The sequence below is a fragment of the Sabethes cyaneus genome, chromosome 2, assembly GCF_943734655.1.
Source record: "Sabethes cyaneus chromosome 2, idSabCyanKW18_F2, whole genome shotgun sequence".
Lineage (NCBI taxonomy): Eukaryota > Metazoa > Arthropoda > Insecta > Diptera > Culicidae > Sabethes > Sabethes cyaneus.
Genome location: NC_071354.1, coordinates 231,715,603 through 231,733,044, shown reverse-complemented (window position 1 = coordinate 231,733,044; position 17,442 = coordinate 231,715,603). Strand labels below are relative to the sequence as shown.

Here is a 17,442-nt window from a genome sequence, read left to right as displayed (position 1 = left end):
TCCTCATGCGTTTGATATGCTGCGTGCCGAATGCGCTTCGCTCTTAGAACCATTTTTAAATTATTTTTCTGAATATTACGTTCAAGGGTGGAAGGTTCGTGGGCCAATTTTTAACCCGCGATTGGGGTCATCGTTCAAGAATGTCCAGGATAATATTCCTAGGACATCAAACAACCTAGAAGGATTGCACAACAAGTGGGATTCGGTATTCAGAAAAGGTCACCCAAAATTTTACCATTTACTCAGGCAGTTTCAGATGGAAGAAAAAACACACAAATGCGGAGTTTATACGGTCATTACAGTCGGAACCAGCAGCGAAGAGAGCGAAAAAAATCCTTATAAAGGATGAAAAGCTTTCCACGATTTTTGAAACATACGATAAAGATAATATTGTAAATTACCCCACAGGCGTTGCAATTATTTCAATTAGCTCATAAGTTACTTTAATTTATTATTATTTTAAAATTTTATCATAGGTTATTTCAATTTGTTTGTAATAAATAAATGTGAATACGTTGTATTCGATAGAATGATTAAATTGAACTGTATAAATATACAACTGTATAACTGTACAATCCTTGGTTGGTGCGTTCGAGATCCTTTCATATACTGGTATCTCTATACTATACTATACTATACTGGTATTGGTATCTCTAGTGGTATATACTGATACGGTTAACTCTATAAGTATCATGATTGAGGTAATATAACATTCAGCATGAACAAACGGTGACTCGGTAAAGTGTGACGTGAGAATAATCCCATCCTTAAATAGAATGGTTTTGATTCTAGGATTCGTTGGTCAAAGTGTATTCTGCAGCCTTGCGGTTACGGAACCTCTAACGTTATATTCGGGCATATGTTATTCGGGTAGGTGGTATTCGGGCTAATGCTATAGAATCCTCTCTCGGACTTGATTGGTTTTACCCGATTTAGAATTCCAGCTATTAATTATTAAGTAGTCAGTAGGATAGAGAAATCTGATGACTTTTAATTAATAAACAATAAAAAACGAACAGCACTGTATACCATTGCACGTAGATTGAATCGGTTTGATCAGCATACTGGGGAAACCATTTTAATACATGATTTTCCGTAGCTCGTTTCAGTTGATGTTATCATATGCAGCTTTGCAGGCAATGAGCAATTGATGGGTACTCTGTGTTCGCGGCCTTTTGAAGGATCTGCCGCAGTGTAAATATTTGATCTGTAGTTTACCGTCCTTTGACGAAATCGGCTTAATAAATTCCTACAAATTTGTTTACAACAGTTGAGAATTGGCGGAACATGATTTGGGACTGCAATTTGCAGACGGTGTTCAGGTGATCGTGCGTCAAAATACTGCCATTCTTATCTCGACACATCCCGATCTTCAAGACAACCGAAACTGGCGATCGATTCTTGCTAGCAAATGTGGATAAACATGTCGAACGAGCAATTTTATGTGGATCAACTGAAAGCCTACAACGATTAAGCGCTGTAAAGGACTAGGTAATTAACGGAATTCGTAAAGAATGATTCGGTCTATTCAACTTATAAAAGCATTTTGGACCTGGTGTTTATTCCAGCGGACAAGATTCCCGGACCCTACGATATCATTAGGGTTGCAGCACCAGACAATTTTACGGAATTGCTGTATTATCTCGAAGACACGTAGATACTCGTTTGGACGCCAAAAGAAAAATACTTGAAGACAACTCCGTTATTTCGAGCCAATGACGTGGTCGATAACAACCATATTGGCAATACTATGCCGTAATGGATTTTAACTGTCTTTTTTGGTGGCCCGGTTATCCCTGTAGATTGCATGTAAAAATTGGGACACTTAGTCCTATATCCACTTACCTTTTTCTCAGCAACGATTTTTTCTCCACTAACCGCCGAAATTTGGACAGTCATGAGGATGTCATCCATAATAAAACACAAACTGAACGATCGTGGAATTTTTGTTTCAATGCGAATGTTAAAATTATTGTTGCTTACTGTGATTGTAATTCAGAGATTTGCTTCCATAGTTTTTCAACACTAATGTTGGGTTAAGCAAAGTACCTACTTACGGTCATGTCATCATCAAAGCAAACCTTGGTCGAAGGACTTGACGGTCATCAGCGAAGCTTTCCGAAAGAGAACACCAATCTCAGGCCATTTTTTGAAAGTGATATATTGTTTCATTATTATTCCTTTCATCTTACCGACTAAAACTCGCACTATGCGCTAAAATAGTATTCTATTCACTTACTCAGCTCAGCTCAAATGATAAGTACACAAGCTTACGCTTTTTTACGGGAATTTTCTTCTTACTTTGGTTGGTTGGTTGGTTGCTTTCTCGTTCGTTTGCTTGATTCACTCTAGGTTATTTGTGCAGCCAATTAAAAAAAATCAAACTTGCTAATTTGCAGAAAAGGGAGCAAAACTTTCGCCCCAGCCACCGACCGGTCTGATCCGGTCCGGTCACAAGAAGTGCACGAACCGGCCGGCGGCGGCGACGACGGCGCCGCTTCTCAGTTGTTGACCTAAGCCGAACTATTTACAAAAGTCCTTATCCTTAAATTATTCCCGTTACCATTTTCAGCGACAGCGGCTGCGGCAGCCGCCGCTGCTGTCTGGACCCTCTCGGAGTCTCTCTCTTTCAGTATAATAATTATTCTGCTTCGCTCGAAGTAATTTATTATTGTTTTCATTTTCACTTTTTTGTTTTGTAATTTTTTTCTTCTTTTTTTTTCGTCGCGATTTTGTCGCTTGGTTTAAACTGAGCATTAAACTAACTTTATTGTAATGTACAGATTTTTTTTCGCCGTTTCAGTTTTTAAACTTGATTCGGTACTTTTTACTTTTTAGTTGCTACGCTGTTGAACAAAAGTTAGCCAACGAAGCTCCTGGAAGGGGTTTTCGTGGCGGATGCGGCAAAAAAAGCTTGTATAAGCAGCTTTCGCTTGTTCCCGGCAGAAGAGGAAAAAAAATAAAAACACCAGCAAAGTAGGTAGTCGTTTACAATCGGGACTTTACCAGGGGATGGCTGACAGTTACCGAGGGACACACTAGCAAGCGGTTTGCCACAATTAAAAGTAAAACCGATTGTACAGGATCGGAAGCTGGTAATGCTGAACGTCCTTGCGCTTGCTCACGTTGACCACGATTTTGAAGACACACTTCGAGCTCCACTCGGCACCGTCGTGGGCCTCGTAGGTTATGAGATGGCTGCCGGCACCGAAGTCCGTACCGGGGCTCTGTTTAATTACCGACCGAGACGACCGAGAACGAGAACGAGAATGATGACCATTTTGAGGATTAACATTTACACAACCGGCTTTGCCGGATGCTAAACATCCGAGAGGAACAAAACAAAAAGCGAACACGGTGAATTGTTAAATAAAGTACTGGCAACTTACGTTGGACTTGGTGATGGTGACGACACCGACATTGTCCGAGAAGATCGGCTCCTCCCAGGTGGCCTTAACGCTCTCGTGGCGACCCTCGATGGTGTAGATTTGCGTATCCGGACAGAAATCCACCGTCGGAGGTCGACCAGCTGTGGAAGATAAGAAGATTATCGGGTAGCGTACCGACCATACCATACATTGCTGGTTAATGTTCAGCACAGGCACTGGCGTGCCTAGGCTAGGGTATTCTGGGGTACGTGCCCCGCATTCTCTTTAAAATATAGTGTAAAAAAAACTATTTCTGTAACCCAGAAGCTTGCTTTTTTTAATTCAACCTGCCACTATTTTTGCGATAAGAAAATTGATTGCGTGAAAATAGTTTCAGTTTCAAGTTCAGTTAGCTTGGTTTGGTATCAAACCTAATTTAGGCTTAATTTTAAGTCCAAATACAGTTCTAACTTCATGTCCAATTTCAACACTGATTTCAAGTCTAATTTTAAGTCTAGTTTCAAGTCCAATTCCAAATACAATTCGAAGTGCAATTTCATGTTCATTGCCAGCGCTAATTTCAAGACCAATTTTAAATCCACTTTTAAGTCCAACTTTAAGTACTTTGACCAAACTCGTGACTTTAGTCATGACCTTGAAATGCGGTCAGGCATATATTAATATTTTTTTGAAACGATGATTCTACAATTGATGAAGGGACGGTAAGGGAAAGTAATGCAGAAGGATTTTTTTTCCGGGAATGAAGGGGAAGGATGGAAAGGAAGGGGAGGGGGGTAATAGGTAGCTATGCTTAACAAGTTGTCGTTGTGACTCCTATCTTTTGTCCAATGCTGGAAGGTGCATGGGTCGAACCAAGCTGTAATCAGAGATTATAACCGGATTTGAACCCACAACACCTGCCAGGGCGTGTCGCTCACTGGTACCCATGTACCTTTGAACCACAGAGGCGCTGGACAAAAGAAGTGAGCGACACGCCCTGGCAGGTGGGGCTGGTACCGAATGGCCGAAACACAAATGGCCGAAACACAAATGGCCGAATCACGAATGGCCGAAATCCAAATGGCCGAATTTCAATAACAGTCACAGAAGGCTGAATCACGTAAGGCCGAATCACGAAAGGCCGAATCATGAAAGGCCGAAATTTTTCGGAATGCCTAAATAACTACTCAATAAAAAACCATGAATTGGCAAGTAGTTAATAAATAACTTTAATCAAACAAAAAACAAACTACTACTATTAAACAAACAAAACATGCTTAACGAACGTCTTTGTTTAGCGCTTAATAAAACCGCAACTGCGTCAACAACATTTTTGCTGCTCATTTTGTGAGCATTAACACATTTCGAGTAGATTTTTTCGTCTATTTCTCGGCGCGAATTCGGAACATCCCCTTGAAGAATTCTAAGGATGTTCCTCTCTATCGCCTTTTGTCCACCCGCAGCTCTGTGATGATCCTGGTCATTGACAGGTGATGGGAACCAACAATAGTTGCGTACATTACCTGCTTGTTTTTATTGAATAGTACCTCATCAATGGAAAGCATCGGTTTTCCTCTCTGTGACAACACAATTTTGACGACAGGTGCACTTTCTTCATCGTTGAAACCAGCAACATCGGATGAATCGCCGGATGCACTCATTTGTCACAGGACAACTACCAACTACCGTGCGGAAAGCAAACCGTGTTCAACAACAATGGACACAACTGTTGGCTTTGCTATGTGCGGTCAACAAAGATGGACACGGCGGGATATTGAATGAAATATTACGGCCGCTTTAGTGATAGGGTAATAAACTTGTTTTTACCTGGTTTTTATCTCATATTTCTTAATTATAAATCCATCGTCATTATAAGGTGCGAGACGTATTTACCGTGTTAGTAGCAAATGTTTCCTAGATGATTTAGGGCGAGATGGCCGTAGGCCGCGAGTGTGCGCCGGTGACCCGCCGTCGGAAGCGCCGGCCACTGCGGGGGGGGCAGCCCCCCTGCAGAAACCACTACTATTTAGGTGCATGCATTTTCCTAGGTTTACTGTCTATTAGGGATTATCCCTTAGTTAAGTCCGAACGAGCGGCAGCGAGTAAGGACAGCATGTACCCAATGAATATTTTCGGTCGAATATGACATTCGGCCATTTGTGTTTCGGTAATTTGTGATTCGGCCATTCGTGATTCGGCCTTTTGTGATTCGGCCATTCGTGATTCGGCCATTTGGTATATTATGCCATTCGTTATTTCGGCCATTTGTGTTTCGGCCATTCGTGATTCGGCCATTTGTGTTTCGGCCATTCGTAGGTAATCCAGCAGGTGTTGTGGGTTCAAATCCGGTTATAATCTCTGATTACAGCTTGGTTCGACCCATGCACCTTCCAGCATTGGACAAAAGATAGGAGTCACAACGACAACTTGTTAAGCATAGCTACCTATTACCCCCCCCCCTTCCTTTCCACCCTTCCCTTTCATTCCCGGAAAAAAAAATCCTTCTTCATTACTTTCCCTTTCCGTCCCTTCATCAATTGTAGAATCATCGTTTTAAAAAAACTATTTAAATACATGTCAAGTTCTTGTCCAATTTTAAATTCTTTCAAGTTCAACATTAAGCCCGGCTTTCAATTCAATTTGAAGTCTAGTTTTAAGTTAAGTAAATAGTAGAGAACTTCAAAGCAAAACCGGAAAATTATGTTCTGTCACCTGAAAATTTTTTGAATTTTTTTTTCTTATTTGTTGATTTCCAATCATTTAATGGTAAATTTAAATTCAAATTTAAAGAAAACGAAATAGAAAATGAGATCTAACTGGACAAAATAGAAGAAAAACGAAAGAAGCAAAGTAATACTTCAGAGCAGTCACACAAAAAAACCTATATTGTCGCTGAGTAAGTGTGTGGAGAATGGTAAAAATTGGAAGAGCGCAACAAAACTAGATATTAGACCATTCAATAGAAGGGTGCGGTGGTGCGGTGGTTTACACGTATCACACTTGACCGACAATCGAGAGACGTTGGTTGACCTACCATTGAGCAACCCAACAGATTTTTTATCCTATATTTCGCAATTCATCCGTTCAGATCAACTAATTTATCGATTTTCTTATCAGAAACTTACTCTCTTTTCTAAATAGGACTCGAATGAACGCCTTGCGTCTAAAAAGTCCTAATAAACTAATAACAAAAACATCTTTTCGAAATAAAAGAGGAGAAATTTGATGGAAAAGTAGGAAAAGTGACGCAGAAAATACAGAGGCACCAAAATTGAAAACAGAGAGGAAATATAGGATAAAGCGACAAACAGAAAAAGAGAAATAGCAGGACGTAATAAGAGGAAGAACGGAACAGACGAAAGCAAACAAAATAGAAACGGAATTAACGGAGTAGAAAACAAAAAAAACGAGATTGAACAAGTGGAAAAATAGGCCGGAATATGAGAAAAACCGAAAGAAATAAACGGAAACGGAGCTGAGAAGAGAAAAACAAGGGAAAACTTAAGAATAAAAAGGGCGAAAAACGGGACGGGAAAGGAAGAGAAAGAGCAAACAGTGGGCAGAAAAAGGGTAAAACAGAAGGAGAAAATGCTGGATAACAAAGAATAGAAAACAAGAGAGGGAAGGTGGGGCAGAAAAACAAAAAAAAGCGACGAAAAGGTGGAAAAACGGGTAGGAAACAAGAAAACCGGGGCAAAGAAGTCTAACGGCAAAAAGAGAAGAAAGGTGGGACAAAACAGGAACGGAATATGGGTTAGAAATGGAAAAATATGACAGTTAAAGGAGAAAATAAAAACAGGAAAGTGTGGTGAATGACCCTTTGGGCTAAAACCACTCAAAAAAACGGACCGAAAAAAATTAAAAGCGCGAAAAACGGGAGAAACCCGGATGGCAAAGTGAAAAAAGATACCCAACAACAGAATAAACGCTACAGAATAGTAGACAAAATGGAGCATCTAAGAGAAAAACCACGGAACAGATGAAAAGCGAGAAGGGAAAGAGACAGAAGGAGTTAGGAACAGACGAAAATTGGAAACGAAGAAGAAGAAGAAGGAAAAAAAAACAATAGATGAAAAATGGGAAAGAAATAAAGAGAAAATTTAGTAAAATTAAAAAATAATACATGATTAAACAATGTGACACTGCTGTCGCATTTTTTCTTATTTTCAGAAAAACAGAACAATAAAAAAGACGACACGAGACAGAATAAAAGAGAAAAAAAATGAAAAAAATTGATACTAAAAGATAAAATGTATGTAAATGAAAGAAAAGAAGAAAATACGATACAAATTCAACAAAAAGAACAAAGAAAAAGAAGAAAACTAGATAACGAAAGACAAATGAGATAAAAGGAAATAAAGTAACGTGACAGAAAAAGCGAGAAATAGGACGTAATAAAAGAAAGAACAGAACATACGAAAATAAAAATATAGAGAAAGAGTTGACGGGACAGAAAACAAAAATCAAGGTTAGAGAAGAGGAAAAACGGAACTGAAAAAGACAAAAAATGAACGGAAAAGATAGAAAACATAAGCAAATACAAGACTGAAAAACGGGACCAAACAAGAAGGAATAGGCAATCGAGCGGGTAAAACCGAGAGTGAGAGAGAGGAGACAGAAAAGACGAGACAGAAAAACAAACGTGACAGAAAAGGTGAGAATACGGGTTAGAAAAAGAAAGAAAATGAAACATAAAAAAACTCAAAAAAGAAACTAGCGAGAGAGAAATAAGCTCAGAGAGGAATGAGCAACACGGGAAAAAGAGGTCAAAATGGGATATAAAATGAGAATAATGGGCCAAAATAAGAATGGGATGGGAAAATGGGACAAAAAAAGAAGACAGAGAAAAAGTAAAAAGGAGAAAGACGAAAAACGGGATCTAAAAATGGTAAATTGGACAGCAAAGGTAAACAAAGGAGCCAAAATTGGAATAAAGTGGACAGAAAAATACGGGGCAACAGGGCATCAAAACGAGGGAAAACGGAACCAACAAAGAACGGGAAGAGAAGCAAAAAAAAGACGAACGAAAAACAACATAAGGAATAAGAAAAATGGAAAATACCACAGAAAATTTAAATATTTTGTGTGATCAATTAAACAACCGAAAATAAAATAAAGACAAAACAGAAAAAAATTAAATAAGAAGAGAAAAAACAATACAATTAAATGAAAAAAGGAAAGAAAAAGAAGAAAACGGTAGAACAAAGGAAAAATGGGGTAAAAAAGGAAGACTGGCAGCAGAGGAAAAACAAAAGAGAAATGAAGAAAAATCAGTAAAAAGAAAGATAGTGGAGAAAACGAAGAAAATGAGGGTAAACTGGACATAAAAGGGAAGAACCCGGAACCAAAAATATCAAGAGCACAGAATATGAAAGAAAGAAAATTGAGAAAAGGGAACATAAAAGAAGGAATATAGAGAAGGGAAAATATAAGAGAAAATGTAAGAGAAAATGGAATAGAACTACAGAACGTGACAGAAAAGGAGGACAGGCTAAACATAATACGAGTAAAAAGAGAACACACGAAAACAAAAAGCTTGAAAAGGAGTTAACTTAACAGGAAACAAACAACAAGACTCGGAAAAAAGAAAAACACGAAAAACGAAACAGAGAGAAAAAAAACAAGAGGAAAATTCAGACTGAAAAGAGCGAAAAAGAAGAGAAAACAAGGGAAAACGGAAAAGAAAAAGAGAATAGCGAGAAAGAGAAGAACCAATAGGTAAAACGAGGAAAATGGGAAAAAGGGAGCACTAATTGAGAATGGAATGGGAAAATGAAAACAGGAAAAACGAAACAAATAAAGTTAAAACAGGAATAATATGAAAAACGGGAGGTTAAAAAGGAAAACCGTATTACAAAGGAATACATGGGAGCCAAAATAAGAATAAATGTGACAGAAAAGCAAAAAAAAAACAGGGTGTCTGAAGAGGATTCAGACAACGAAACGGATGATAAATAGAATAAGAAAAAAAACAGAACGTGACAAAAAAAGAAAGGAATAGACGAAAACAATAAGGCCATTGTAAATCATTTTCAAAGTTTTTGTCAACCCCCCCTCCCCCCACCCCCTTGGAAATTGGCTTGAAAAATCGGGGGGCAAAAAAATAATTTGTAGGATAAGAGTAAATTTTTTTTTATAAAATCAATTGTCTGTGGGCTCTACAGCCTGAAAAACTCGAAAAATGAGTGTACGAGTTGAGTTAACGCTTCTAGCACGAAATAGAAATGTGAACTCCCATTCCCGAAATTCCCGGGAAAAAACAGACCAAATAAAGTTAAAACAGGAATAATATAAAAAATTGGGGGTTAAAAAGGAAAACCGGATTACAAAGGAATACATGGGAGCCAAAATAAGAATAAACGTGACAGAAAAGCAGAAAAACCGGGGCGTTAGAAGAGGATAAAGACAACGTAAAGGAGACAAATGGAATAAACAAAAAACAGAACGTGACAAATAAGAAAAGAACAGACAGGAAGCTGAAAATTAAATAAAAAGAAAACCTTATCCAATTTAATTCCACTATGTATATTTTATTCTTGACAGATACGCATTTTTTCGAACTAGTTCTTTAATTTCCAGGTTCAGTATTCTACTAAGACGCTCCAAAAACTTCAGTCAATGCAAGAAATGTAAAATGGAACAAAAAACAACAGAAGCCAAAGAGAAAAGGAAGAATTACTAGAGTGAGAAAACAACTAAAAGAGGAAACAAAGAAAACGGGAAAAAGAGGTCAAACGGGATACAAAAGTAGATCTAGGTCAATATGGGGAATGAAAATGGAAATGGGATGGGAAAATAGGACAAAAAACAGGAAAAAAGGCAAAATATACAAGACGAAAAGTGGAGATGAAAATGGATAACCGGGAACCAAAGGGAAAAAAGGCCAAAAACAGAATAAACGACAGAAAAGTAGAAAAAGCGGGAAACCTAAGAGGGGAAAACAGACGAATCTGAAAAACAAGGAAAGGAGGTGAAAAGAGTTAAACGAGATAAATGAAGAGGAAAGGAGATAAAAAAACGAAAACTAGAAACTAAAAGAGGAATAAAGACAAAAGACGAAAAACGGGAAAAATGAAAAAAGCAGGACTGAAAATAAGAAAAAAAATTGGACAGGACACGAAGAAAAACGTAACTATGAAACAGAAACCACGCTATTGGCAAAAAGGAAAACGAAAGAAAAGAAGAAAAACGGAAGGAAAAAGAAGATAAATGAGAAAAAAACCAATAAGGCCATTGCAAATCATTTTTAAAGTTTTTGTCACCCCCCCCCTTGAATATTGGCTTGAAAAATCGGAGGGTAAAAAACAATTTGTAGGTCACGAGTTAATTTTTCTTATAAAGTCAATTGTCTGTGAGCTCTATAGCCTGAAAAACTCGAAAAATGAGTGTACGAGTTGAGTTAAGACTTCTAGCACGAAATAGAAATGAGAATTCAAACAGTGGAATTTCCGAAAATCAGCCAAAAAATTTCTTTCGCTTTTGTCTTTTTTCGTAGATTTTTGCATGAAAAATAACAACGTATTTATTAAAAGCAAGAAAAGATTTGGTTTTCACGTTTAAACTTTAAATAAAAATGCCTAAAGTCCATTTTTTTTGCTCGATTAAAAAATTCTCTTTCTTGTTCAGTGTCGCAACACCGGAGAGACAAAAACTTTTTAAAATACTTGTAATGGCCGTACCGTTTAACAGAAAAGAAGATAAAGAGGGAGAAAAAGAGAAAAAACTGGACAGAAAAAGAGAAAAACGGAACAGAAAAGAAATAAAACATGTAGACATGTGCAGACCAAACCAAGATGAAAACATAACAGACGAAAAACGGGAGATGAAAAAGGAAAACCGAAGAACATAGTGGAAGAAGAGAGCCGGAAACAGAATGAAAATGACAGAAAAGCAGAATACATGGGGCATTTAAAAGACGAAAAACGAAACAGGAAAGGGATCAAAATAAAAACAAAAGAGTAGGAAAAAGACGAAAACTGGAATTGAAAAATGGAAAAAGTTAAGAGAATAACGAAGAGATGGAAAACGGATATGAAAATTAGGAAAAAAAAATAGTTTAAAGGCAAAAGAGAAGTCTAAAAATAAGAAAAATGAAACATGAAACGAAGGAAAACATTTCCAAGTCCTATTCCATGTCTAATTCCTAGTAAAACTTCCATTCCGAATTACTTCAACTGTAGGTCCAATTGCAAATCCAATTTAAAGTTCAATTTCCAATTCAATCCAAAGTCTAGATTCAAGCCTAATTTGTTGCCTTATGTCAGGTCCAATTTCCACTCGCGTTTATAGTCCAATTTCAACTTCGATTTTAAATTCTATTGCACCCAAAAGTCCGGACTTTTCAACCTAATCAGCCGGTATTTTTGTGATTAGTAATAATAAATTCACCGTCCTACTACTAGTACTTCATTTTCCAGGCTATGAGATTTTTCTGAAAGGTCGGGTACCCCACCTTCAGTTTTATGTCTGGGCACGCTAGTGAGCAGAGCACAGGTTTTCGTTGTTGTTGTTTGTTTCATTTCGAACGGTTCCGGAAACGCCCGGAAATCCCCGCTCACAGGATCCGGATCAGATTATAAGTTAACGAGTGAGCCTCGGTTGAATTCGCCTAAAGTTTCGTATTCGTATTTTAATTTTTAATTGCTCTAACTTATCAATTTGTTAATTAGCAACAACCAGCTTTTCTATGGGGTCGAATTGAGGGATTTAAATTTGAAAAGAGTGGATTATCAAGCAGCACAAAATTACCGCCAGGAAAGTTCGTGCAAAGTTTCAACTAATCCTGATTCTATTTCGTTCCAATATGGTACAGCAACAGCGCTTTTTCGCAGTTGAAAGAAACACAATTGCATGTCGCTACCGAGCTATATGTATTTATACTTGCAATCTTACCTATCACATGGACCGCAAACGTGCAGCTGGTGGTGAGCTTGGAAACCGGATGCTTGGCAGTGTAGCTGATGTTGATCGACCCCAGCGGCAGCAGTAGGGTGTCCTTCTTGGCCCAGAGCGGTTCGGCCACGATGTCGCGCTCCCAGCTGACGTCGGTCTTCGGTCGGCGCAGCTTCACCGCCGTCGTGTCCGTTTCGTTCGGATGCAGTTCCACGTTCACGCTGGTAGGACAGGTCAACCTCGGTTGAGGAAATCCTAGCGACGAGCAACGGGGGCAAAGAAAAAGAAAAATAGAGAAACCGGAAGAGAGATAGACACGAAAACACGGGTCAGCAATTAGGTGTTTGGGTAAATTTCACCGGAAATGAGCAACTCAATTATGTGTTTGTGCGAAAAACTTTTCCTTTTAGACGGTACATGCACATATGTATGTGCACTGTTTGTACGTGGCTATTGTTTCAGGCTAATTGAACTAGTTCAGAGACTGTGCAGCTCGTTAACTTTTCATGGCTCCGTGTAGGTGGGTAGTAAAGGGTGCAGGATAAAGTTTTACACTGATTCAGAAATCGTATCCGAACAATTGAACCGGGCTGCCAAACGGAAGCGGAACCAATTACAACTTCGATTAGGGGACGACTAATCGTGCTGCAAAACCAACTGGCAGCCCATCCGGCCGATCATGACCGGACCGACCGGACGCATGAGTTTGTTTCAGGAACAAATTGCACTTTTCGACTAAACCCGGACATACGTGTGGCACCATCAAAATTGGCGACCGGGCCAAGTCAAGTGACCGAGCTCATATTTCAGCTGCTGGAATGTGGACGTAACGGCTTGCAAGGACGGTGGCTGCCGGCCGGTTGTCGTACGGTGTGGTTGGGAAAGTTTTTTTTCTCTCTCTCGCTCCTCTGACTGCGATTTATCTCGCCCCAGTCAGCAAAGATAACATACATTCCGGGCACACGTACACGTCCGGTCGGGTTAGATTCGCTCGATGAGGTCACGGATGTAGTGCAAAGTTGTGACACCCGGTTGAATTATGTGCTAGTTTTACTAATAGTTTAGAAAAAGCAACGTCGTCTGACGCAATCTTGAAGCTGGCTCTCGACGGCAGATGATGATTATATTTTACTGCTCGTTTCTTTCTGGATTTTATGTGAAAAAAGCAGCGATGTCAGCTTCTGGGAAAAAAGACTACAACACATGTACGTTACATTAGATAAGTGATTTTTCGATTCACTTTACGTGACCACATGCGACATGTCAATTATGGTCCCGTAAGGAGTGAAGATTTAATATCGACCGGTTTGTCTTAGTGAAGGATATAATATGAAATTCTAAATCTCATTTCTCTACGGTGGAAAGCGATTTAGAATTACTTTGCATTTAGAACAACGAAACGGGTGCGTATAAAATCAGCCATATGAATGAGCCTCTGCTGACGGCATATTTTGCATCGGTGGTGTCGTCAGAATTTACCCCATCTTACATCCTTCCGCTTGTGAACATTTTAATATCGGAGGTAAAAAATACCTTGATAACATTTCGAACAAACAATTCTTTTTTGATTATTTGGAAGGTAGAAAGATTAGATGTAGGAATAAATGTTTATCATTTCCTATCGCTTGTATGGTACTCTTTTGTTCTCCCTTGTTTAGGTTGGCCACGTTTCACAACCTTCACACGACGGTTCGTGCTATCGACGATCCCTTCGACAGTGACTGGGTGTAGTCGCGTTGACGCGTGAGCATTACTAGCAATAGGAGCATTGGGGATCGGCGGGTCCCCAGACGTGGTGGGATCAACATCCCCCCCCCCTCGGAATGCGCCGATGGTCACCCTGAGGCGTATGCACCCAGGGCTTCAATCCACTAGACGAGCCTAGCATGAAGTCGTTTGGTGTGAGAAGACGCGAGTCGTCGTCTTCCAACGGTATACTGTTCAGTGGTCATGAATTGATAATGCTCTCCACTACTTCCAGCCCGTTTTCCAGGATCTCGTAGGAGATCGGGCGTTTCGGCAGTAGCTTACTGAGGTTCTGTTTGACTGTGCGGATTAGACGCTCCCACGCTCCGCCCATATGCGGGGATGCTGGTGGATTGAAACTGCAGCTAGTGTGGGTACTAGTGAACTCGGTCCTCAGCCGTTCCCGATCCAGACCTTCGAGAGCAGCCTTCAGCTTCTTATTAGTGCCACGAAAATTGGCCCCTTGGTTACTATAGATGACTGCCGGTGTAGCCCTCCTACCTATGACGTTACGTAAAGCCAAAAAAACAGGAATCGGTACTGAGTGTGTGTGCAATGTGCAAGTGTATGGCACGGGTGGTCAGCGGTGCTGGTGGCAGGTCGCTCATGGCTGGTAGTCGTGGAATTGCCACTTCGTTCATACATTTCTGGCATTGTTTCCGGATCGTATTGTAGACCAACTTTAGGCGGGGGATTCTGTACCGTTGTCGAACCTCGTTGAGGTCAGTGTTATGGTTCTCGGCTCGGCTCGGCTCTGATTAGGTCTTGCAGCGACAGTTATTGATAACTTAAGGGTCAATTACGGGAAATTTTTCATTTGCCAAATGTTTCAATAAATCAGTTGTTTTATGCGCGGTGGGATATGTTACGCCGTCTTGTTGAAACCACAACTACTCCACACTGTTGTAGTTTAATATATTGTAGTTCAGCGGATTTGGTGGCTGGAATATGTTCTGGCCAGTCTGATGTTCACTAAGCAGAAACCAGTGATAAAGATGTCTCATATCAAGAGACATACATTTATTTGAGATAATAAACGCATACCATGAAGAGGTTTAGATCACATGACGAACACCACGACATAAAAAAAATAGAAGAAACTACATAACTGTACTTATGTGAGTTAACTGTGTCACAGGTCACGATCCGTACAGTACACTTTGTTCTTTTCTCACACTAGTCGATCGCAGTGTAAAATTTCATCTAGCCACAAGAAAAAAGGTTACTCATGTTGTTTGTATTGCGATTCACGCACTACACATAACCGATCGCCTATATCTATGATATTTCTCAACGTCATCAATGCACATGATCTGCTATGAAATATTTTGTCATAATCTGTACAGACAAAGTACAAAGTATTTGTCGCATACAAGTAGTGATGTAAATGAATCTGAATCTGATCGATCCTATGTCAAGATCTTGAGCGCTATAAGCGATTTTTTTCTATTGCTGGTCGCGTCAGTTTATCTGGAAAACCGGGAATCTGCCATAGCTAGTCTCGATCGACTATATCGTATGCTGCTTTGAAATCAATTGAGATGTGATGCGTGGGCACGTTGTACTCCCGACATTTGCATACCGACATGCAAGATCTGTCGGATTGTAAAAATCTGATCTGTAGTTGCACGGGCCCCCATGGAGCCCGCCTGGTAATTCCCTACGAAACTCTGAGCTATCGTTGACAGCCGGCATAACAAGATAATAATGAATTTTTGTTGGCACCCCCTAGGCCCCCTCCAGGGAAATTTCCTTGCTTGCATAAATTTTAATTTTGAGTAAAATACATCCGTATCATTTGCCTTAAATAAGTCCAACTGAAATCTTTCTCTCTTTGCTTTAATAACCGTTCGCAATGGTTGATGAAAAGTGTTACAGCTGGCACGCACGATATTCTGAGGTATTTCATGCCAAATCTCTAAACGTTGTATCCACTGGCAATCCTTGGTGCTTCCTAGTTTGCCTTGCATGTAACCTCATGTATAGAAGTCGAGAAGATTCAAATCAGGCGAAGAAACAGGCCTGCGTAGCTTTCGCCTAGTGAGACGGTGCAGAATTTGGTTGAAAGCAATGTGGTACATTCTTGCAGCGTATTTTGACGATGGGAAGCAAATGGTTCTCCAAACTTTATCAATTTAATATTTAGTGTTGATTTTAACATCAGGTTCAATGAACAGCAATGGAACCTTCAAGTTTTTGGAGAAAACTCCCCATACCATCACTCTGGAAGCATACTAGAACCTTTGAACAGCCAGTTTGCCCCGAGGAATAACAGAAAGATGTGTTGATCCGAGATATCCGCTGATTTTGTTGGTTGTGGTGATCATGTAGCAGGTCCATTTTTTGGTCCGAATACAGAAATTCATAATCACCGTTTGAGCAGCTGTCTTTCGACTCTTGCAACCTTCTGATTTTCAGTCAAGCAGATTCAATCGATGATCATCATTCAAAATTACTCGTGTAATGGCTTCCGGTGTCCTTACAATGCGTTTACGGCCAGGTTCGTGGAGTATTTTCCAAGAACCAGTTTCCTTGTATCACTAGATGTTACGAAAGATGAGTACGATGCGGGTAAAAGTGCGATTCAATGATTTATCGGTGCAGATTCCGAGTAAATTTTCTGCATTGGCATGGATGGGTGACTACTTTAGCAGCTTAAATCTAACGTAAACTTTGGTTGCTTACGAAGCATAGTTGCTGAGTTATGTGCAAATGTTATTTTAGGGCGGTTTTGATGTAATTTTTCGTTATACGGCAAATACGATATAAACAGGAGGATATTACTTGTTGAAAATTTGTAGCAGCGTTTTACATCACTCACATATCTGTTTTGAAAATATGGCGAAAATAATTTACAAAATATATTTCGCTTTTCCGTAATTTAATCTAACCCCGTCAAGCGCCTAGCGGGGTAAAAGTTCGATTCACGAACGGGGCAAAAGTGCGATTCATGGACGAGGCAAAAATGTATAGCTAATTATATACAGCTTTAGGCACTATATTACAGACACTAGAAATGAAATATCTGCAGAAAACTGTATGCTGTACAGATGTTGGCCGAAAAAAAACAATGTGTTTCCGCTGATGAAACAAAAAACAAACGTTTGGAAAAGTTTCGATCTAACGGAGGCTGCAATACACCAGCGCAAAATAGAAAAGGTGCAATTTGGAAATATTCCTTACCGAAACATAACGCAGGTTGAAGATAATATGGTTTTGTTAGCTACTGCTGGGCTAATTTCATGGATTCTAGCTTCAAACTTTTGCCCCGCTAGTGGGGTAAAAGTGCGAATCTGCACTTGATCAGAAGAAAGAACGTGAAGACATTGAGTTACTGCATCACTATAAAATATATTATATTGTTGTCCTTCTTTATATCTCACGAAAATTGATGACAACTTCAAACATCGCACTTATGCCCCGCCCTACCCTATCG

General features: G+C 39.5%; 1 protein-coding gene across 1 annotated transcript in view; it reads right to left on the bottom strand.

Annotated features, from left to right (window-relative positions):
* Window positions 1–3,059: 3,059 nt before the first annotated feature.
* Window positions 3,060–17,442, bottom strand: part of LOC128736775 (uncharacterized) — a 165,108-nt gene continuing 150,725 nt past the window's right edge. Inside the window, exons 11-13 of the mRNA XM_053831263.1 lie at window positions 12,261–12,515; window positions 3,390–3,529; window positions 3,060–3,227 (exon numbers count right to left, since the gene is read on the bottom strand). Of these exons, the coding sequence (XP_053687238.1) occupies window positions 3,060–3,227; window positions 3,390–3,529; window positions 12,261–12,515 (563 nt within the window). The remainder of the gene's footprint in view (window positions 3,228–3,389; window positions 3,530–12,260; window positions 12,516–17,442) is intronic.